The following is a 21,914-nucleotide window of genomic DNA, read 5'->3' on the forward strand; positions in this document are numbered from 1 at the left end:
CCCCCCCCCTCCCCAATTTGTCCCTTGTTGTACCGCACGGGGCTCCACGTCCCGCTCCCGCCTGAGCGGCTCCGGCAACACAGGTCCTGGGGGTGGGAGGGCTCCGGTCCCACAGGCCCACGAAGGGGCTGTGAGGGGACAAGTGGCCGATGGTGGGGAGGGTGTCCCCGGGGTGGGGGGGGGGGACCCGGGACCCCTGGAACACTCAGCCGGGGCTGGGGGGGGGGAGCTGAGGCGGAACGTTCGCGTTGGGGCGATGTTTCCAGCCGGGAGCGTTTGCGGCGCGGGGCGAGGCGCCGCCGCTGTTTCTAGCCGGGGCGGTTTTGGCGGGCGCCGGCGGAAGCGGAAGAGGCGGCGGGGCGGGATGGAGGAGCCCGAGATGCAGCTGAAGGTGAAGAAAGGTGGGAGCTGGGCCGGGGCCGGCGGGGGTGGTCGGGGAACGGCGGCTCGGTGGGGGCCGACAGCCGCGGGATCGGTCGCCGCAGGGCTCTGCGGGTCTGAATTGGCCGGTGGCGACAGGACGCTGGGTGTCGTGACAGGGCGCGGCCGCGACAGGGCCCTGCAGCGACAGCAGGAGTCACGACGGAGGCCCTGCGGGTCGTGAGAGAGAAAGGTACGACGGCGGCGGGGCGAGTGGCGACAGGGTGGGTGGTGGCAGGGCACCGCAGTCACAGCAGGGCCTGGAAGGGCACCGCGGGGTTAGTCACGATGGGGAGCTGGAGGTCGTGACAGAGCAGGGGACGACCTGCCCCGACAGTTCGGGGCTGGTGGAGCCCCTGTGGGTGTCCCCCCCCGGCCCCTCGGAGTCTGGCCCTGCTGCGGGGAGCTGCCCTGTGTCCTCCTCTCCTGACTCATCCCCTCTTTACCTGCCCCACTGCGAGGGTCTGTGGAATTACTCGTGTCAGGACAGACAGACAGACAGCAGCCGTGTCTGTCCCAGGTGGGTATAATTATTCCTGTGAAGTTTTGCATTCATTCCCATGTGCATTCTGAAGGCTCGGCGTGTCTGCCGGTGTTACAGAACTGGGGTATGTGAGCAGCTGTCACTGAAACAAAAGCTCTGAAGGGAGGAGGAGAGAATCCTTATCCTTAAAATAGAAAATTATGCAGAAGCTGAAAGGTGCTCCTCTTCAGCCTGGTGAAGACGCTCCCTGATTCAGCCCCCCACTATGAACAATGAAACCATCTCTGATTTTTGTGTCTCTCAATTATTAAGAGCTGTCAGTGTTCTCCTTGCAAACCTGGAGGGAAAGAGAGATCAGAGCTGTGATGTAGCTGTGCAAACCACCAGCTGAAAAGGTGTTCCTGTGTGGAGGGTAGTCCGGATGGAGGTTGGGCCAGGATGAGAGGGCTGAAGGGAGGGGAAGCGGCTCAGCAGGCAGCTCGGAACGGCACCGAAGCTTCCCGAGCCCTGGTCTGCAGCCACCGTGTCTCCTCCAGGGATGTTTTTAGGATGCCACCTGGGGGAAGTGTCTGGAGGGCAGCAACAGAAGGACCCTGCAGCGGGGGGTGGCTGACACGCAGGAGAGCTCGGGGCTCTGAGCAGAGACGAACCCGAACGGCTGGTACAGAGACAGGGAACCTCCAGACCAGGAGATGCCGGCACTCCCAGATGGATGGGGTGGCTGCAGGCACAGGAATGGGAGCCAGGCCTCTGCTGGGCTCTGCTCATCTCCTGGCCCACTCCAAGCTGGTCAGAAAGGGTCCAACGATGGGCATAACCCAAGTGGTCCCTGAAACCAGAACAACCAGAGCTCGTAGGGGACCGTGGAGGTGGTGACATCTCAGGCTGGTCTGTCTGTGGCTGGAGGCAAGCTCATCGCTGGCTGCAGATGCTGTTATGGGGAGAGTGGAAACAGAACTGCCTGTTTAGCGGGATTTTGCTTTCACGTCCTTGTTAACAGACCAGTTATAAAAAATATGCGGGGTTTTGCTCTGATCTCTTCATAGTTGTGTTGGGGACGGGACCAGCGCTCCAGGGCAGCCTTTCCAATCCCGTGTTTACCCCTGTTGCTCCCTGCTTTCCATAACTCTGTTGTTTTTCTTGTTGCAGTTACGGACAAATTCACAGAGAGCATGTACGTCCTGGCCAACGAGCCCTCCGTGGCACTGTACCGGCTGCAGGAGCACGTGCGGAGATCCCTTCCAGAGCTCGCACAGCACAAGGTGAGTCGTGCTTTGCTTTGGACTCCAGAGCTGCCACACAGTTGGGCACAAAATGTTTTCCTGACTTGGCACGTTGTCCCTGTTTCACCTCCCTGGGGGGGGGGCAGCGGGAAGGAGGGAGGAAATCGGCCGTTGGGGTGCAAGGTGCTGCAGGACCCTGGCTCGGTCTGAACTGGAGGGGATGAGGGGACGTTGCAAATTTACCTGCGGAAAAAAGCTGGAGAGTCCGACCCCAACCCCATGCTTGCACGGCTGGACTTGTGTGCGGAGACAAAGAAAAATGAGTAGTCTCTTTTGTACAAGGAGGAGGGAGATGTTAAATCTTATTACCCCTGCCTATGCTGTGAGATTTTTATTTCCTACATAAAATAAAGGGGAGGGTGAGAGGAGGGAAGGGGGAGCGCGAAGAAACAAGTGCGAAGAGCCCGCATGAGGGAAAGCAGGATAATGAATCGCATCTCACAGCTGTGTTCCTACTTTCCTCCAGAGCACGGAGCACAGACACTTTAATGCCAGCCTTGTTGTCCTTCTCCCTCTTCTGCCAGTCATGATTCATTAGGAGTGATGTCTCATGAATAGATTACTGCTTCATGTCTATGCTAATGCACTGTCAGGCCCCATTTTTCACCTTTGCTTTACAGCCCTGGTTTCCAAATTAACCTGGATTGTGACACTTTATTATTCAATTATTTATTAACGTTTTATATACATGTCTGTGTGCAATGGTAGGCATATAGAGATGTATATGTATGTATAGCACATGCTGATACGATTGCATCACTGGCATGCAGGAGACAGGTTTGTAATATTATTCCTGAGCTGTCACTTGCTTTCATTTAATCAAGATAGTCCCAGTTTCAGGGAATGTGTCCTGAACAAAAGGAAATTGAGGAAATTGTATGACAAGTCATGCAGAGGGAAGAGATCAGTTTCCATCACTGAACAGTGCATAACGGGGATGAGGGCGAGGGGCAGTGCGGAAGCGCTAATGGAAGTGACAGCTGAGTGAAGGCACCGGACACAGAGCATGTTGTTAGGCAGCAGGGTTTATGCTGGGCAAGATCTCTGAAAACCTTTGATTCTCTCATTTTCCCTGCTCAGCATGCTCATCGTGGTTATCCTCAGTGTTTTGCGACCTCTCTGGCTCATCTAAGTTCATTTCCTAGCTGCAGCCATCCAAGAGAATTCTCTTTTGTAGCCAAAATTGCTGCTGTTTTCCACTTTGTTCCTGTGAGAAGGGAGGTCATGCTGTCCTGTGGATGCCAGCAGCAAATACAAGGACCCTGCATCCCCCCTGTGACTGCAGCCATCACAAGCATCAAATACATTTGGTCTTTGATGCTTTCATGTTCAGCCTTGCAACCTCCCTCCTGCCCTGGCCACTAGCCCCAGTTGGAGCAGCGGTGGCCTTTGTACACGAGGAAGAGTTCTCTGTGCTCCCTGCAGTAAAGGTGCAAGTCAGGACAAAGCTGAACCGACCACGCGGTGCCCTTTGCCCCAGGGCACTGCCCCAGTGCCACCCCAGTACCTGTTTGCCTCTTTAGTGTTCAAAAACGTTTCCCGATGCTTGCTCAGAAGTGCCGCTGTTTACGTCCATTTCTTTTTGCCCACTGCTTGGGCACTTCCAGCTTCTTAACTGCTTTTCTGGTTAGTGACTGTGTGTTTAATGGTGCACTGGTGTGGCAAGAGCTAGGAGAAAATGGAAAGAAAATTATTTGTGGCAGCTGGAACAACAGCAGATCCAGATCTGCTGCTAGTGACTTTTCCTCCAGCCTTGTCAGCTCCTGAGTTCATTTTGTTCCAGGGCTGCAGCATCGTGTTTGGGAACATGCTCTCCTCCCTGCTGGTAACCAGTCCCTGGTAGGAACTGAGAGACTTAAACGTAACTCCATTAGGCCAGTGTCCTGACTGTGCTGCCAGGCTGCCAGTAATGGGCTTGTGGCCAGATTCTTTCCATTGTTCTTGATCCCACTCTCATTTTATCCCAGTTTCAGGCATTCCTGTTTGCAGCGAACAGGCTGGGCCTGTCAAGCCCTTGAGCCCAGGCAGCCAAACCCCAGGAGAGAGGGGTGTGCTCAGGGCCCTGACAGGGCCATCGTCACAGCAGAGCATTCAGTTAGATGGGGATGGATATTTTGGGTGGCTCTGCCAGAGCCCATCGGCTTTGTGGCTAGAGACTGGAACAGGAGGGTGTCAGCGGGCTGTGCACCATGAAAACGCTGTCAGGTTTTATCTAAATCAGAGCAAAGGCATTAAAGTGAGGTGGTTTTAATTCTTCAGAACAGAAAAGAAGAAAAAGAAACATTCTGTGTGGATCTGTTTTCAGGTAAATTAGTCCCAAGATGTAAGTAATGTATAACGGAAACAGGATTTGTTGGTGGTTTCCAGCTTTCCTTCAGCCATGCAGCAGCTCCATCTCTGGCTGGCTGAGTTCTCCTGAGATGCAGCCTTTGAAATTCCCAGGGGATTAAACCTAGGAAAAATTGGGAGGGAGGGGGCTGGGAGAAAAGTTTCTGCAAGGAGAAGGTCACCTCCATGCCTCTACAACAAGCAACTTTGTATGATTTGATAAAACAATAATCTTAATACCTTCCTCACCATCTCAAACTCTCCAAGCAGATTTACCACCTCCCAGATAAGATACAGCGTGATCCAAGGCCCTCGCTGCCTCTGTGCGTTGTAGCTGCGCTGCTAAGCCCCGCTCCACCCAGAGCAGCGTTTCTGGATTTCGCCTGGTCTTTTGAGAACTTACATCTCCTCATTAATTTACTTCCAAGCAACAGTAATATATCATTAGTGCTATTGTATATTAATAGCTGGCTTTAGTTCTTAAACTGCATCCAAGGGCATGTCCTGGGAATTTCAAGAAAGGACATCAAGAAAAGATTAAGAAGTGAGGAGCTCTAGGGAAGGGCTCTTGTTCCTAATTAAGGACATGAAAATCCTAGGAAGTGGTGGGAATGCTGGGAACAGACATCACTGGCTCTGATACTGGGAAATGATTAAAATCTACTGGTGCTCAGAAACAGCAGGGCCACAGGCAAGCGGCTGTGACACGTACGACTGAGTCAGTGCCATGTCGGGGTCTAAATCGTTGTTAAAGATTATCTGGCACCTCTTGGAGAGAGCGGAGTGAGGAGCTGCAGGCAAGTTTCTGCATCTTTTGCAGCTGCCTCTGCATGCGAAGCTTGTTCCCAGCAACAGATACAGTTGTGTAAAACACGATTGGACTCTGGGATGAGCTCAGTCTCTGTGGGGTTGTGAGTCCTGGGTCGAAGGACCCTCTCCTGCAGAGAACTGCCTAGAGCATTGCATGTAGAGGCTTGTTTCTTTTGTAGTTTAAAGCTATGTGGTCAAGTGTCCTGATGTAGGGGAGGCTTTGAACAGCAGAAGTGATTTTGGATGCCGTCCAAGCTCCTACCCGACCTCCTTCACTCACAGAAAGAGCCCCTTTCCTCTGGCTTGTAACAAGACCCAGCAGAATAGACTGGAAAATTAGCTCCCATGAGAATATATTTTAAAGAGTGCCCGAACTACTTAAGGACTTTTGAAAGAGTTTTCTATTGAGCTACACCTCTGAATTCAGCTGCGCTTTCATTGTGATTTGTGTATTTGTTTGGTTTTCCCTTTCCTTGGAGCTACAGCGTACAATTATGTCCCGTGCCAGAACTGGCTGCATGCAGTGCTGCTTGAGTTTGTGTGGAGTTTACAGTGCTCCTTCCAGCTCATGAAAGGAAGGGCACAGTGCTGACTGCTCCTTGGGATCAGATGCCAGAGCAGACTGGAGGACAGGGATGCTTGCGGCTGCGAAAACGTTTATGAATGGCAGGTCTAATGAAACGAGAACTTTCCGTGCTGTGAAAGAAACTTTTACCTGGTTTTGCATGAAGGACTAAGGAATGAACTCTGCAGGAGCTGTGTTAGTTCAGATCCTGGCTGCCTGCTGGGCCAGACACACTGGGAGATCTGAGTACTCTGAAACATCCAGCTGGTCTGTTGCACTCAGCGCAGTCACTGGTTGCTAGCAGCCTGACTGACCGTGGCTCTCAGCTGACTCGTGGCCTAAAACATCTAAAAACAAGGGGAATTTTGCCAGAGTATCCAAAGTGTTGGCCTGAACTAGTAGCCTTTCCAGAAATACACAAAATAAATGTTTCTTTTAAATGCTAGTGCGTGGCACCCGGAGCCCGGAGTGCGTCACAGGCTGTCAAGTGGGAGACGGAATCCAAATGCAATTTCCAGTGAAAAGCAGCCAGAGCCCTTGTTTGGGCAGGGCTGGCAGAGCGTATTGCTGTGGGCTGCGCCGCTGCATCTGTCCAGTGCGTGCCTAACGATGCCGCCTTCTTTTCTCTGCTCTTTCAGTCCGACATGCAGAGCTGGGAGGAGCAAAGCCAAGGAGCCATCTACACAGTGGAGTATGCCTGCAGGTACAAGAGACTCCTCCAAGCAGGAGGGTTGTGTTCGCAGGCGGAGGTGTTGTGGTAGAAACAAAGCAGAGGCTGCCTGCGCTTCCCTGACGCCTCCCTGGTGTAAGTCAGGGAGAGAGCATAGTCAGGGTGGGGGTGTGAGTGTGCGAGGCAGTGCTCTCTGAACCGTTACCATGAATCTCAGGGGCTTTGCTTTGATAAGTGTGCCAGCTCTTCCCCGGTTCTGTGTGCAGTGCAGACCTGCTGCTCTCCTGCAGTAAATCCACCCACCAGCTAGCTAGTGTGTGTGAAGATGCATAAAGTTGAGGTTCCTTATTAACAGTCCTCTCTGTCAGGGGGTGCGTGCTCTAAAACCACAATGCCTTTGGAAATACTAACCAGTCCTCCCTCTCCCTCCACCCCTCTCTCTTCTTTCAGTGCCATAAAGAACATGACTGACAGCAGCGTGTACTTCAAGAGCATTGACAGCCTGCTCAAACAAGCCATAGCCATGAAGGATCAGCTGAATGCTGCTCAGGGCCGCAGGTAGCAAGGGGATGTGACATTGCCTATTTATCTGAGTGACCGTTCTGGCTGGCAGAGGCTTTGGTGATGTAATGCAGCCCAGTGCAAATACGCCAAGCAGTTGTCTCGGTAATATGATTCTAGACTATTATTTGAAAGAGCATGCTGCTTGCCTTCCAGTGATCTTCTGGCTTGCTTTACTGGGAAGGAAATAATCTTGTTTACCAAAGGGTAACTGGAAAATAATTTATTTCCTTATTTAAAAAAGGATGTTTGGTTCTGTAATACATTAAATCTTTCTTGCGTCAAAGACATTTGGAGTGAGATGATGCTACTGAGATGGAGTAGGTGAGAGGCTGCATTTGGTGCTGATCTCTCATGTATGTGGCTCTTTTGGGGCACAGTCCCACAGAGATAAGTGGTAGCAGAACGATGATACATTTTTGTATGTTTGCAGCTGAACTACAGCTACTAAAATATCTTCCAGCAGATCGTCTGAGTCTAGTGTATTTGTCTCTCCTGAGAACAGTGTTAGTATTGGAGTCTGACTGGGTAGGAGTGAGAAAATTCCCAAATGCTCATCTCTGATAAAACTACCACAGCGAACTGAGAGCCTCTGTCTCTGCAGAATGATTCTGCCATAGACACTTCTGGTTCAGGTTCTGTATTTTCCCAGTTGCCCCCGTAGCAGGGTCACACTCTGTGCTGCCCAGAGCATTTTTAGTGGTTTTTGCGGTGGTGTGGCTGTGAAGATTGCTGTCTTGACACCCCCCAGGGGCTGGTGTGTGCTGTTCCATAGTCTGCACAGCCCGCTGAAAGGTGTGCTTGTCTAAGCTGCATTCCTGCTGGAAGCAGTGAGATTTTATTTGAGGGAGCCCCTGGTTCTTCACATTCTTACGGCTGCTGGTGTCCTGCCTGCCTGATGGACGTGACTCTCTCTTTCTTTTTACAGCACTGTTGCCCCACAAGCCAAGAATCCTCCAGCCAGTTCCTGATTTCTGACAAGACTGGCCGTCCTCTGCTGCCTTCTCCAGCCCAGCTCTATGTTCTTCAGCCACGGGGAGGAGTGAGAAACCATCTGCTCAATCTGTGAAGCTGCACAGAGGCCTCTGCCTGCCTCTCCGTTCCCAGTAACGAGGTGCTGCACCTGAGCAGGCAAATCCTGCCACTGGGGTCAGGACCGCCTTTGGGGGGTGCTTTGGGGAGCAGTTGTCCCTTTCCGCAGCACTCTGCAAAAGAGAAATTGGGTGGTTCTGCATTTGTCCTTTCCAGTTCTTTTCGATGGCACATTGCTATAAGGCATTTTTCTCTCTACCTCTTGGCCACAGAAATATCTCAGAAAAACTAGGTCTTGCTTTCAGTATTTTGTAGATGACTGTGTAAAGATGTAATGTAGGCACACTTCAGCTTTGTTCAGGAGGCATTCTGCAAGGAGAGCTTTTCGTATGTGTGCCAGGGAGTTGCTGAATTTGGTTTTAGTGAGAACAATAATAAAAAGGAAGAACAAGAAAGTTCTGTCTAAAACCTTCCCCTGTTGCTCGCCTCGGGCTGGGGGGTCTTGGAGCCTGCTGGCTCTGTGTGTTTCAAAGGGCATGGAGCAAAACAAAGACATGCAGAGTTGGAGCCTTTCAAGTGAAAAAAGAAACTGTCCTGTTCTTCAAAAAAACAACAAAAAAAGGACTTTCTTCATCCCCTGTCAAGCAGTGGGAAACAGAGCTGTACGCACAGCTTTGGAGGTCACTTTAAAAAGGATGCAACTTCAGTGTTAATCTCTCCTGGAACCAGCAGTTCTGTTCTGCTGAAGAATTTACCAAGGATGCAGGGATCAAAGCAGTGCTAAGCTCAGTTTCCAAAGAAATTGCACTGTGCTCAGGATAACAGGTGTCTTTCAGGATAATAGCATGGGAGGTGAGAGGGAATCTGGATCGGTGGCCTCCCTTCACTCCCTGAAATGCTTTACTGGTTGCTGAATGATAAGGAATTGGGGAAGAACCAAGTGTGCTGCTGCTCTGGGCCTGGGCAGGGTTGACAGAGCGTGGGGCTGCAAGTAACCAGCAAGGTGTTCGTCGGCACAGGGACAGAGTGAGCTAAACCTGCTTGTGTTTCACAGAAACAGCTGCTGCCTTTAGTACTTGCGCTTTCTGCCCTGCATACAGCAGAGGACTGCCAGTGCCGATGCAAACCCCTTCCTGGACCTCAGCCTCAACAATTGGCACTCTTCTGGTGGCACCCAAGGAATCCCCAGAGAGGTTCCTCCACCACTGAGCAAAGCCAGGGCGCTGGGGCTGCCCCAGCACAGCCCCTTTCCCTGCTAAGACCCCGCTTAGCTAGCTGTGTCCTGCTCAGAGGGTGGACGTGCTGGTGAGCAAGCAGCAGGCTCTCTGCCACCCCAAACCCACCCTCTGCAGCTTGCAGACTGCTCTGGCTCCATCTCGCTTGTAGCTCCTCCATCGCCTCCCTCGGTTTCTTACACCTGCCTGGCTACACGCTGCGGGGAAGCCATGCTGGGTCGGTTGTATGAACTGTCTCGGTGTAGTGCTGGCTCCTGGGGATGGAGGAGGGAGGAAGGAGGCAGGGGAAGAGCAGGGAGGTATGGACAGCCGGAGAGATCAGCTGGAATCTGCTGGAGAAAGAGGGTAGGTCTGCTCCTGGACAAGGTCCACTTGCTTCTTCTTACCCACATGTTCCGCTTCCTTCGCTGCAGTTGGGACAGCCGTGGGGGTCCTGCATGGGTCACTGCCAGCCGCTGCCCTGCCAACGCGGTCCTGGTTCATGGGGTGGCAAGTGCCAGCAGCGTCGCAGGTGGCAGGAGCGGCTGGGGGCTCAAGACAGGCGGCCCGGGGCTTTTGGCTTTGAGTGGAGGTGGCATCTTCTCAGTAAAAGAAGCAAAGAGCGTGAGGCAGTGGCTGCACAAACCCCCAGGCAGGAGGGCAGAGGGTGGAAAAGCAGCCATCCCCCTGCTCTGGTGAGACATGACCTATATTAAGCTCTAAATAGAGATGCAAATCTCGGCCCTGGTGCCTGCAGCTCCCCTGGGACGAGACGGGGAGAAAAGGTCCCGCTTCCACTCACACCAGAGTCGAGTCCTTGCCCGAGGCTCCAGGTTTGCGTGACAGCACGTTCCTCATCTCCTGCGTGACGCCGTTCCAGGGCTTGCTCTGTGCCTGCAGCAGGCCTGACTCTGCCGACAGCGTCCTGTGCGTTCGGGGCAGGTTGTAGCTCTCCTTCTCGGAGCGAAGCCCAGGGCTACCCGAGGAGGTGAGGTTGCTGCTGGCTGGAGAGCCCAGCTGGGATTTGCGCTCCAGGAAAGGAGGGAAGGAAAATTCCCGGTGGATCTCGGGCCGGGGCCGGGGCGTAGCCACGTTTTTGTTGTTCAGATCGCTGGTGGAGGATTCGCCGTGCTGGGCAGAGTCGTTCTCGTACAGGGTGTGAGAGACCTCGGAGCGGGTGCGGCGTGAAACCTGGGAAGCCCGTACCAAGGCGTGCGTCACCGTGATCAGCAGGACGATGATGCCGGAGGAGAGAATACAAGCGCTGGCAATGCCGGCCTCCAGTTCAAACAGCAGCAGCATGTAGATGGCGAGAGCTGGAAGGAGAGGAGAGCGCAGAACGTCTTGAGGAACCAGAAGGACTAAAGCGATGCATTTGACCTGTAAAATTCAGGCCAGAGGAGCCCTCCTGAGGGCTGGTCACTGAGAACAGAAAGCGCTACAGGAATGAGTGGCAAAGTCATTTGCAAAACAAACCTGATGCTGAAGTAGAAACTCAGCAGCTCACAAGCACTCAGCAACCAGTGCAAGATGTATGGTCTGGGCTGAAAACGCACGGTCCCTGCTGGACTGTGCTGGTGGGAAATGAGCACTTGCCTGTTAGGTAGACTGAGACCCCACAGCAGAACAAGCCGATGGCAGCGTGGCGAACCGTCCGGCTGTCCAGAAGGAACCAGTCTGCCCTGCAAAACAGATGAGAAAAATACAGGTCTGCGTAGTCTCCTGGCCCTGGTCTCAGCACAGGAAAAACGCTGATGCTCTGGCCCCTGCTGAGAAACTGAAACGCTGGTTTTTGCATAGAGAAGAGGTTCAGAGCCAGGTCACAAGCCCAAGGACCTCTGCTGAATTGGGGTTTCCCCCAGGCTGCTGCGTTGCACAGCTCTGGGCTGCATTCTTCCCACTCTGGAACAGAAGATTTTCACTTGAAATTTCAAACTTTTCCTGCCTGGCTCCTCTGCTTCAGAAACCAGATGTGGGCAGGGGCTCAGGAGAGACAAATGGCTAGAGGCTTTTTGTAGGTGATTCCCCCCCCTGTTCAGCAAACCCTGAAGAGCAAGCAAGGAACAAAACTGAGGCGTGTCAAGCCCATCTCCCCCTTAAAGAATGACAAGTAAAGTGCTGGGGCGTTGAATTAAGCAAGGCCAGGTTCTCTCTTCGCCCTTGGGATTGCATTTCTGTGCTCAGCTCAGATTGCAAGCCTTTTGTCCGAAGGGGGCTTGGTACTTGAATTGTGCTTAAAACACATGAAAAGACCAGCTCTTTTCCAGCAGGGTCTTTGTTTCCCACCCAGCACCGATCCCTGTGCCTGCTGCCTGCGCTTTCCCCGGGCACGCTCTCCACCGAGCCACTGACAGCTCTGCCTGGGCGTCTTCAGAGCCAGATTGACCTGGCAAACCTCAGTCCTCGCTGGGCTTCGGACGCTTCTGTCACCAGAGGATGTCTCTGCTAATTGGGAGAGCGGGATGTGGTCGTTAGGGGATGCAGCGTAGTGTGGCCGGGGTGGAGGTTGGCAGACGGGTGCCAGGCGGCTCGGGGGGGTGGAAACATGAGTGCTCGGAAAGATGCTGGCAGGACTGTGGTGCTGGAAAGCCACAAATAGTCCCTTGAAACAACTGGGGGTGCGCAAGGCCTCGCTGGTCCCGCCGACCATCTCCAAAAATCCCAGGGAGCTGTTTGGAACCATGCCCTGGCTTGGAAGGACCAGCTGAAGGGGCAGCAGCGCAACTGTCCTCCTGGCAGGACCAGCCCTTGTGTTGCTCCTCTACAGCAGCCAGCATCTTCGACCCCATGGGGTGAATTCAGCAGCCAAGGATGCTCTGCCCTGGCCCCCTCCCCTCCTCCCAGGCTTGTCGTAGCCCCTCGGCCGTTGGGGAGCCTGCAGCCAGGAGCCGTTAATAGACCCTGGACCCGCTCCCGCTCCTCGCTGCTGGCGGGGAAGAGCAGCCGCTTTGTTTTATTAATTACCTGAGTCGGGGGGGATTAGCGGGGAGGAGAAGGACTTTGTTTGGAGCTGGCTCGGACTATTGAGCGCAGCGCTGAGAAGCGGAGCGGTAATTCAGTGTGACAGGCCCAACGTGGGAAAGGTCCCTGGGACGTGAGCGGGTCCCCTAATGAAACCGGCGCCCGGTGGGGCCAGGCCAGCTCGGCCGTGAGGAGACGGCAGCTGATGGCATCCCACATCGCAGGGGAGAGGGGCTGCGTCCTGCCGGCACCTCCTGCCCGGGGGCAGCCTGCAGACCAGCATCCCTGTGTCCCGAGAACCTGCTCTTTTCCTCCCAAACACGAGTGTAACCCTCAGCTTGCAGTTGGGGAAACTGAGGCACGGACAGACTAAGTGATCTGCTTGAGATCCCAGGCAGAGGGACACCAGCCCAGGGCTCCCAACCCTACCAACGCCTCGTATCGCCTACAGCAAAGCCAAAAGCAGCCTCTCGCTTCGCTGGGGCTCTGGAGCAGAGCACAGAAATATTATTTCAAATCAAATTGTTTGGGAACAGCTTCCCTGCTCAGCGAGATGTGCCAGCGGGGTCCGCAGCCGTGCGGCAATGGTTGCTCTGTCCTGTAAGCCCTTGAACAAGTCGCTGCTGTTGGAGTACGGGCTGTCCTGCAGCCAGCACGCTCCGTCTCTCTACCTGTGACTTTGCATCTGGCTGCCTGATTAGTGCTGCTCCTGTTTCACACTCAGGATTTTCAAAGTTGCACCTCACAACTCTGAAATGGAGCGTTTTACAGCCCAAATCAATATCACAATTTACAGCTGATGGGGAATTTTCTGCTGTAACAGTTTTCCAGCAGAAATTCAGCTCCCACAGAAAGCCAAGTTTGCTACAGGAACTTTGTGTTTTGCAGAAATATTTTGCTCTCTTTCGTTAATGAGCAAGCTAAGCATCAGCTTCGCTTGGAAGCTGCTGAGAGGAGATGCTGCCACTTGCTGGAGTGCCTCCAGCCGTCATGTTCCATGCAGAGCATGAGGCATTGATGGGTTTGTCTAATTAGGGACAAAAGTAACTGTTGAAACATTATCATTTCCTTTAAATGAGTTTTGACTTGCTTAAGTCAGAGTGGTCCCAAAAGGGTCCTGTGGGCACCATTGCATGAGCTACATGGAGGGACCTCCACGTATGGACCAGTTTCCACCAAGATGCTTTCAAATCTGATTTTTCACAAGTTGTTTTTTTCTTTTAACCCAGGAGCGGAGCTGGTGCTGGGCCGGGCCAGCGTGGGCAGAGGAGCCACCAATCCAGGCCAGGTCTCCGCTGAGGAAGGAGAGGGGAATTGCTTTGGAAACGTTTTTGCAAGTGTAAATGTGCTGGTAATGATTAAGTCAACACATGTCTATGGTTAATGATCCCAGGCCTGCGGTCATTTTGGTGCTGCACAAGTGGCCTGTGCGATCACCCCGGCAGTGACCCGAAGAGCCCAGCTCTCCCGCTGCAAAGGGACAAATCTCGGGTGTTCCTGGACATCGCGGCCGGGCCCGGCACGTCTTCCCTGCCTTGGCCCTAGAGCTGAACTGGTCTTGCGGGCTGGTGTGACCCCACGTGCTCCTATAAGCCCAGAGAGGGACCCTAACACACTCATTGGGTTTACACAGGGATGTTATCAGGGAAACTAAATAGCGTGTATTAGTGCAGCCAGGTGGACGGGCTGCTATAAACTTGCTCCTAGTTGGTAACAGTCGCTAAGCACAGCTACACCCCAAATTAAGGGGCACATTTACAGCCCCGGGGCTCATCAACCAGAGGTAACCCTGCTTCCTGGGCAGGCACTGCAGAGGTGAGTTTTGTGATATCCAAAGTGCTCCGCGAGCGCCGGCAGCATCTTTCGCTCCTCACAACCCCCTTTCGCAGGGGCAGTGACTGGCGGGGGGGGGGGGGGGTTGCTGAGCAAAGGCCAGATCTTGGGGTGCAGGAGGGTCCCCCACGCCGCGGGGCCAGGCGCCCTGTGACAGGTCCCCTCACCCTCCTTGCACCCCTCGTTCCCCCAACCCCATCCGCACCCCTCCAGCACCCTCCCTCCCCTGCAGACCCCCTTCTTCCCCAGCCCCCTCGCCGCCCCCCAACCTCCCGGTGCCCAAGACCCCTCTGAGCCTCCCCTACACCCCGGTGGCCCCCCCCCGCTTTAACCCTCCCGGACCCCCCAAGCCCCGGTATATCCCCCCCACATCCCCGTGCACCCCCCAAGCCCCCGTGGCTCTCACCGGTCGGGCCCCGGTTGCCCCCGGCACAGCTCGGTGCTGAAGTAGCCGTGGAGGAGGCAGAGGAGGAGGCAGCTCACGTTGAGCACCAGGCAGAGAGCGGCCAGCACGGCCGATACCGGCAGTAACACGGCGGCCGCCGGCTCCGGCAGAGCCCCTCGACCGGGACCGGGACCGGGACCGGGACCGACACCGGTACCGGCCCGCCCCGACGGCAACTGGAAGATGAGGCTGGAGGCGAGCAGGGCCATGGCGGCGGCCAACGTACCGAAGAGCAGCAGCACCGTCAGGGCCCGTTGCGGGTAGGCGGCGGGCATGGCGGGGCCGGTACCGGGAATGGGGGGAGTACCGACAACCGGGGGGGGGGCAGCGGGCCAGCAGATCCGCTCCTCGCCGCTAAAGTTGCGTTCGCTCCGCCCCCCCGGTGCACCCGGGACGGGGAACCGGGAACCGGTACCGGGAACCGGTACACGGGAACCGGCACACGGGAACCGGCACCGGGAACCGGCACCGTCGTTCGGGGGGCGGTGGAGCTGCGGCCCCACCGGGCGTGAACCTCCCTCCCTGTGTCCGTTACCCGACCGGGGCGGGTCGGGGCGGGCCGGTCCTGCCTCCCGGTACGGCCCCTCGCCGCGGGGGCTGCAACCGAGCGGCTCCCCCGGGGCCGGGACCCCCCCGCCGCCCCGGGGAGGGTGCTCCGCCCAGCGGCCTCCGGCCGACGGGACCCCGGGAGCCCCTTCGGGCCGGTGGGGGCTTTGGGGGGGGGGGGGTGTGGATGGAGGGAGCAGGAGCGGGGGGCTCCGAGGGGTCCGTCCAGGCTCGGGTGGACGGACAGAGGGACGGACGGGTGCTGCGGCTGCTCCCAGGGGTGCAACCCGGTGCCCCCCTCCGCTCTCCCCGTTCCCAGCGCCAGCCCCGGCTTTCCTGCTGCAAATACTGGGATCAACCCCACCAACGTAACCCCGGCCTCAGCGCGGATGAGGCCGGAGTGAACTGGGATGAGGGTGGTGAGAAAGGGACGCTGCGGTGGCCTAATCCTGCTTCCCCCACCCCGGGGGGAGAAGCACGTTTGGCCTCCGCCTGGTGCGGGAGCATCCTCGGCGGGTCAGGAGCGAGCGCCCGAAATGTTCTCAGTCCCGTAAGGCTGAGAAAGGACCCACGAGGTGCTGCCCTGCCGTCAGCCACCGGCCCATGGGGCCAGCACAACTTTCCTGTGTCTTATAAATATCCTGGGAAGCAGAAGCGCCTTTTCTCCTGGGATCTGCCCTGCCAGCGGGTCCCCCCTGGGAATCAGGGAGGATTTGAGGAGGATTAATTCAGGAAAATTTACTCTACAGGTCACCCGTTACCTTGGGAAAGACCCTGCGCCTTGGGAGCAGTGGGGAAACTGAGGCAGAGTTTCCCCACTCAAACCCACACACTCCCCCGGCGCAGTATTTTCCCCTGCGTATGAGAGAATGGGATATCGGGATCGGGCCTTTCCATGCACGTCCCGGGCGTCCTGCCAGGGCCAGGCCAGGGGACCGGCTGCGACGCTGACTCCTCCAGCCCGGTGTCATCAGCGCCTGGGCCCGTGCCCAAGCCTGGCTGTGGGATCCGGACGGGGTGACCTTTCCGTCTGGCAGAGGAGCGTTGCCCGCCGCGGAGCTGCCGGTCTTCCCGTCCCGCGTGGGTGGTTCCCGCTGGCACCCTCCGCTCCGGCCGGAGCCGCGCGGGACAGGGGCTATTTTGAAAGCTGGTGTGTTGGCCTTGGCAGGCACCGTGGGTTTGGCTCCCGGCTCTTTTCCAGCCCCGCTCGCGTTTTTGACTGGGGGGGATGTCAGTCCCCTGGCCTGTGTTGCTGGCGCTTGGCCCGAAGTCCCCAAACCAACTCCTGATGACGGTGTCTCTGTCCCTTCCCTGTGGCCGGGAGAGTGACGGGGCCCAGCCGTGTCCTACGGGCTGCGTCACTCGGGGTGCAGAGCGCTGGGGGGCTCAGCCCAGGTCACCCAGCAGCTCGGGCTCCCCCAAAATCCCAAGATTTTGGGGCAGGAAGGGCCTCAAGAGGGAGCTCAAAGCTTTCAAGCTGCCGACCTGGAGCTTACAGGGAGCAGCCAGGCAGAGCCCAGCCTGGGCACCCCCTGATCCGGAGGGTCCCCCTGCACCCAAAAAGGGGGTTCGGCTGCCACAGCTGGAAGCGGCTCTTAGCCAGACCCAGCCCCTGGGCAGCCCAAGGCGAAGGTGGGGGGGACGGGGCAGGGAGGGTCCCACAGCCCGGGCAGGCAAAGGGCCACCCTGCATGTCCCCAAATCCCAGGCCGGGGCATCCGGACGCGTCACCTCGGACTCCGTGGCTGCCAGGACGCTGCTCTGCCGATGCTTTTGCTCTTCTGCTCTCCCTCCCACCTCCTCTTCAGGATCAATTAAGATTATGAGCAGGGCTAATTAACAGTCTGCTAATTGCACTCTGAAGCCCTCTATAAATCATGAGCTTTAAAAGCAGCTCTAAGAAAGATGTCATGTCCTTTCTGCCAGTGCAGCCTGCACTGAAAGCCTTGTCCAGAGTCCCCATCTCTCCAGCCCCTCTTCCCGAATCCCCCAGGGCTGGGACTGGACCCCCAGCGTGGCTGGGGTCGAAGGACATGTCCTCGCCGTGGGGCTGGCGTGGGGGCTGATTTCCAGTGAGCCCTTGATAACCTCCTTCCCACCTGCTGCCCGGGCAGCTCCGCTCATGTAACGGGAGCTTGGGAATTGCATCAGTTCCCCCTCGCTGCTGTAAACACGGGTGCTCCCTGCGGGAACCGCATGCCGAGCAGCTCCCAGACAGCCCTTTGCCTCCCCGCCACGGCTAGTGGGAGCAGGACCCCCGGCATGGCCACCCACCCCACGCCACACAGCACCCGCCTGGGGGATGCCCGGCAGATCGTGGGCTCGGGGGAGCCGGTGCAGTGCGTGGTGGTCATGGTCATCCCTGCGGCTGCACCGCGGCTTTGCCCCCGCCGAGGCAGAGGTCACACAAGGACAGGAGATGAGTTGGGGTGTGAATTGGGCAGTGCCTTCTCCACGGCTGATTTTGGAGCCAGATTTGGACCTGGACAGAGAAGCAGGGCACATCAGCATCCCCTGAGCTCGGGTTCTGCTCCCCCTTGGGGAAAAGCAACTTCTCAGCCCGGCTACTCTGCACCTTCCAGCCGAAATGCTGACTCCCCGCTCCACTGTGCTATTCCCCTCCATCAGACCCAGGCTGTCCGTGGGTCTGTCACCGTGTGACGGAGCAGCGTCGGCCTCCCTTCACTCTGCAAAGTCCACTTCAAGTCATCTTCATGGCCTTCAAGCCACAGGATCCACCGTCACCCGCATCCTCCGGTCCCTGCTCGAGATGCCCCAGTACAGAGTGGGTTTCTGCCACCTTCCCCTGGCTGGGAGTGGGGACCGTGCCACGAAATCACAGCGCTGGATTGTCCCGGGTGTCACCGGGGCCTGTCCCCCACTCCATGCCGGGTGGGGGGGACACACAACGGTGTTGGGGTTTGCAACAAGCAGGCGTTGGGTTGCTTTTTGTCGAGGCAGGTCGCCGGCAGCGTAAGAGTTGCGTGCGGAGGTTTCGCTCGCCATCGCCAGCACTTCCTCGCACCCTCCCTCGGGTTATGTCACTGTGGTTCGGCGGCCCCCACGCAGGGTTCCAGGGCCACTCGCTGCAGGGTGGCCTCGATCGCAGCATGGGGACGGGCTAGGGGCAGGAGAACGGGGCAGCCCCCCCCCCCCCCGGGCAGGTCACTTCATTTATAAAAAGAAAAAATAAAAACGAGAGGGAGCGGGTTGGACGTTTCCTTTCGGAGCTGCAAAGCAGTGGCGGGGTTTCGAGTTGATGAGGTTCTTTTTCGCTGTGGTTTCGCTGAGCCTTCGGTGACCCTAGGGACCGGGCGACCAGCATCCCTCACCCCTGTGGCCAAGGGGGCCGGCAGTGCTGGGGGGGGGGGGTGTCCTTGAAACCAAGGTGGGGTGGCTGGGGATCTGGCATGGGCCAAACCCAGAGCCTGGCCCTAAACCTGCTCCCAGGGCCCCTCCATCTCAGCCCGAACCTGACCCCCCCCCCGGCGAGGGCACAGCATCCCCTGGGACCCCCCAAAACTTCACCTCCATCCCACCCCCCCCAAACTCCCACAAACTCACCCACGTCCTCCCCTGTCCCAGCCCCCCCGGGTCCCCCCAACCTCCCCCCCATCCCACCCCCCCAATTCCCCCCGACCTCCCCCCCCCAGTCTCCCCAGTTCTCCCCCACCCCGCCCCTTCACCTCCACCCCGCCCCTCTTCCCGGCAGAGGCGGGACTATGCAAACCAGCCCTGCCGTTACCACCAATGGCGAGCGAGCCCGGCAGCTCTATGCAAATCCCTCGGCGAGGGGAGGGCGGGGTTATGCAAATGTTGCCGGCGCGGCTCGGGCAGGCGGCGGGCAGCGCGCTGCTCCGGGAACACGCACCGGCACCGGACCGGGACCGGGACCGGGACCGGAGGGCGGCTGGGCCGCACCGGGACCGGACCGGCTCCGCTGCAGAGCCGGGAACCCGCGGCCGAGCCGACGGGGAGTTGCCGAGGAGGAAGAGCCGGTGTCCAGGTGTGTGTCCCGGGATGGGGAAGGGGAGGGGGGGTGTCCCGGACCCACCGGGGTGCGGCCACGCTCCGGTGTTGCCGGTAGCGGGGAGGGCGGGGGGGGGGGGGGCAGTGGTCAGCAGTGCTCCCCCAGGCCCAGCCCTTCTGCCCTGACGGGGCTTCCCTCCGCGGCGGTACCGGCCCCACCGCACCCAGCCGGCCGCCCCGTCGGGGCGCACGGGTTGGGGGACCGGGACCGGGACCGGCCCTCGGCGGGGGGGAATGCCGGTGCGGCCAGACCGGCGCCCCGCGGGCTGGCCTGGGCACAGCGGAGCCCCGTCCCCCGCCCCGCCGTCTAGGGATGGCGGGCTATAAAAAGCCTGTGGTTTGCGCCGAGCTCGGGGCGGTTATTTTTACTCGTGTCTGTGCAGGGAGGAACGCCCGGGTTTAACCCAAAAGTGCAGCCTGGATGGCAGCCGCCCTGCCCCGGCCCCGCCGACAGCCTCCCCGCCAGCCCCGGGCCCGCCGAGGCCTTCGGGCACTGGGGTTGAGCCCACTGCGTAAAGGGGAAACTGAGGCACGGCACCGCGGGGCTGTTGGCTCGATGTGGAGTAAGTTGTAACGCCGCCGGTCACGGTGACACAGCGCTGGGACACCCCGATGCAGGGCCAGGGCCTGATGTCACCGTAGCTTCGCTGGGGTGTCACACCGCTCTGGCAGTTCATAGCACGCGCTGAATTGCAGCCCGGTTCCTTCCCGCTCCCGGGTGGGGATGTGACCCGTCCACCGTCCACGGCTCTTGCCAGCACGTGGCATCTCCGGCGTGTCCCAGCGCACGTGAGTCTCCCTCCATCACCCATCCCCGTGGAGAGAGCGAGGTGGATCCTCTGCCGGATCCTCCTGCCCTCTGCAGCCGACTGCCAGCGAGTCGCCGTCCCCGGGGCTTTATTCTTTTAATGAGAGAAAGTTTCCCAGAGCTGCTGGCTCTGGAGACGGGGTTTCGCAGGTAATGAATTAACATGGCAGCTGGTGGTGAGCTGGAAGGCAGGGACCTGCGCCAGGGAGACGATGGGCCATGCCCCCTCAGTCCGCACACATCCCTTGGGGCAGCGGGTACCGGTTGGGAAGGGAGCGTGGGCGCCCAGGCCGGAGAGCTGGATCCTGGCTCTTTTCCATGTCCCTGGCTGCCAGCTGGACACATCACATGCGGGTGACGTGTGGGGGAGACCTGTGCAGCTCAGCGGCTCAGGGCGGATTTGGGATATAGATGCAGGCCTCAGGTTTGGTTTAGGATGTCAAATGTTCCTCCTCGCCTCCGAGCCCGAGGCACCGATGCTACCCCGGTGCTGAGAGCCGGCTGGCGCAGCAGTGGGGAAGGAAAGCGAGTATGGGAAACTTTGCATGGTGCAAGGGGATGGGGATTCCTGCTGACACCCAGAAGTGTCCTGGCAGCAAGGGGGCTGGAGAGTCTGGCATACCATGGGGTGCCCAGAAGGATTGGGGGGGGATTAGTGTATTCACGACCTGTGGATTTCCCTCCTCTTCACAAGAATAACAGCAGGATTGTCAAGAGCAAACCAGATTCGTAAGCTGTGCAGCCCTAACGCCATGGGGGTGGGGCTCAGGCCAGCTGTCAGCAACTTCTGGCTGCCCCCAGCAAACCCTCCAGCAGCAAATGAGCATCATTTCCCGTATTAATGCCCAGCTGCAGCGTGGGGTGGCCTAACCCTGCGGGAACAGTGTGTTTCTTCCCTCGGCCAGTGCCAGCAGCGTTGCAGACACCGAGCAAAAACAGTGGTCTGGGCCACAGAGGGGGTCCGTGGGTCCGTCTGTCTTCCCAAGGGCAAGAGCTGCCTCATTTTTCGGGGATGTTTCAATCCGTCCTTCTTCCACACAGTCATTTTGGAACCGAAAAGCCTCCACCCATCACCACGCTTCGCCCGACGGCACCTGGCCGCAGCAGTGCTGGGCGCTGGTGGGACTTTCGGTCTGTGTCACCCTGAGCGGGATGGAGCCGGGGCTGGATGGCAGCCGGGTCCCCCCCAAGCCCAGCCGAGGCCTGGATTTGGCTCTGGAGGGGCGCAGAGCCATGCCATGGCCGGGCCCCGTGCTGCAATGGGGGTAGAGAGATGAATTATAACTGCCCCTGGGGATTTTGCTGGGTGCTGGGGTGATGTTTGTGAGATGGAGGAATGTGGTTAGCAGATGCAACCCCCTTGTCCCCAGTGCTCTGATGTACCCTCGGTGCCCCGGCTGTCCCCAAGCCCCTGCAGCACCACATCCCCACCAGGCTCTCCTTTCCCCTGCTTCCCAGCAGGCTCCTCCTGCCTTCCCCGCTTCCCTTCCCGCGCTGCTGGCCCCGCTCTGGTTTATACTGGTTAGTTGTTTAAACAACCTATAAAAAGCAGAAGGGCCTGTCAAGCCCCGGCAGAAATCCTGCTCAACTCTGACTTTTCCCTCCGCCGGGTTTGGGATGCTGCTCGCACCACGAGGCCCCAGCGCTGCTGTTCCCCGGGGATCGGTGAGAGCCACGGCCGTGTCCCCAGCTGGAAGCAGGGCAGCACTGGCCAGGGATGGAAGTGACCCATGGTGGTCCCAGCACCATGTGTCCATCCATGACGGGTGGTCCTTAAAGCCCCGTTTCAATCTTGTTGCCTTCCCGGGTCCCAGCGATGCAGCATCTGGCCTGCCCTCCCCCCTGGGATTTCGCTGCTCCTGGCTCAGATTTTCCCCTCCTGGCCAAGCTCGCTTCTTTTCCCTGTAAAAGATGGGATGGAAACTC

The 21,914-nt window shown here is 57.9% G+C and overlaps 2 protein-coding genes across 4 annotated transcripts; one reads left to right on the forward strand and one right to left on the reverse strand.

Moving 5' to 3' along the window:
* Nucleotides 1-294: 294 nt before the first annotated feature.
* BORCS8 (BLOC-1 related complex subunit 8) lies at nt 295-8,608 on the forward strand. Of its 3 annotated transcripts, none has more exons than XR_008237204.1 (5): nt 295-401; nt 2,054-2,166; nt 6,529-6,593; nt 7,011-7,226; nt 8,050-8,608. XR_008237204.1 is itself a non-coding variant. In XM_052801710.1 (5 exons), exons 1-5 carry the CDS (start codon nt 365-367, stop codon nt 8,090-8,092), a joined length of 366 nt encoding a protein of 121 aa, XP_052657670.1. In that variant the 5' UTR covers nt 295-364; the 3' UTR covers nt 8,093-8,608. The 3 variants fall into 3 exon arrangements, 2 of the variants coding, with proteins under 2 accessions (XP_052657670.1, XP_052657671.1); XM_052801710.1 differs by having other exon boundaries at nt 7,011-7,118; XM_052801711.1 differs by lacking the exon at nt 295-401 and adding an exon at nt 437-613 and having other exon boundaries at nt 7,011-7,118.
* A 126-nt stretch (nt 8,609-8,734) lies between these two features.
* Nucleotides 8,735-14,899, reverse strand: TMEM221 (transmembrane protein 221). The gene is made up of 3 exons (XM_052801709.1): nt 14,568-14,899; nt 10,964-11,049; nt 8,735-10,683 (listed from the first exon to the last, which is right to left on the reverse strand). Exons 1-3 carry the CDS (start codon nt 14,879-14,881, stop codon nt 10,166-10,168), a joined length of 918 nt encoding a protein of 305 aa, XP_052657669.1. The 5' UTR covers nt 14,882-14,899; the 3' UTR covers nt 8,735-10,165.
* Nucleotides 14,900-21,914: the final 7,015 nt, after the last annotated feature.

Source organism: Harpia harpyja, chromosome 11 (genome assembly GCF_026419915.1).
Source record: "Harpia harpyja isolate bHarHar1 chromosome 11, bHarHar1 primary haplotype, whole genome shotgun sequence".
Taxonomy (NCBI): Eukaryota; Metazoa; Chordata; class Aves; order Accipitriformes; family Accipitridae; genus Harpia; species Harpia harpyja.

Coding starts and splice junctions, on each gene's coding strand:
- TMEM221 (XM_052801709.1), bottom strand. CDS start 14,881: ATGCCCGCCGCCTACCCGCAACGGGCCCTGACGGTGCTGCTGCTCTTC. Junction 11,050..14,567: donor GGGCAACCGGGGCCCGACCG/GTGAGAGCCACG, acceptor TCTGTTTTGCAG/GGCAGACTGGTTCCTTCTGG. Junction 10,684..10,963: donor GGTCTCAGTCTACCTAACAG/GCAAGTGCTCAT, acceptor CTCTCCTTCCAG/CTCTCGCCATCTACATGCTG.
- BORCS8 (XM_052801710.1), top strand. CDS start 365: ATGGAGGAGCCCGAGATGCAGCTGAAGGTGAAGAAAG. Junction 2,167..6,528: donor CAGAGCTCGCACAGCACAAG/GTGAGTCGTGCT, acceptor CTGCTCTTTCAG/TCCGACATGCAGAGCTGGGA. Junction 6,594..7,010: donor ACAGTGGAGTATGCCTGCAG/GTACAAGAGACT, acceptor CTCTTCTTTCAG/TGCCATAAAGAACATGACTG.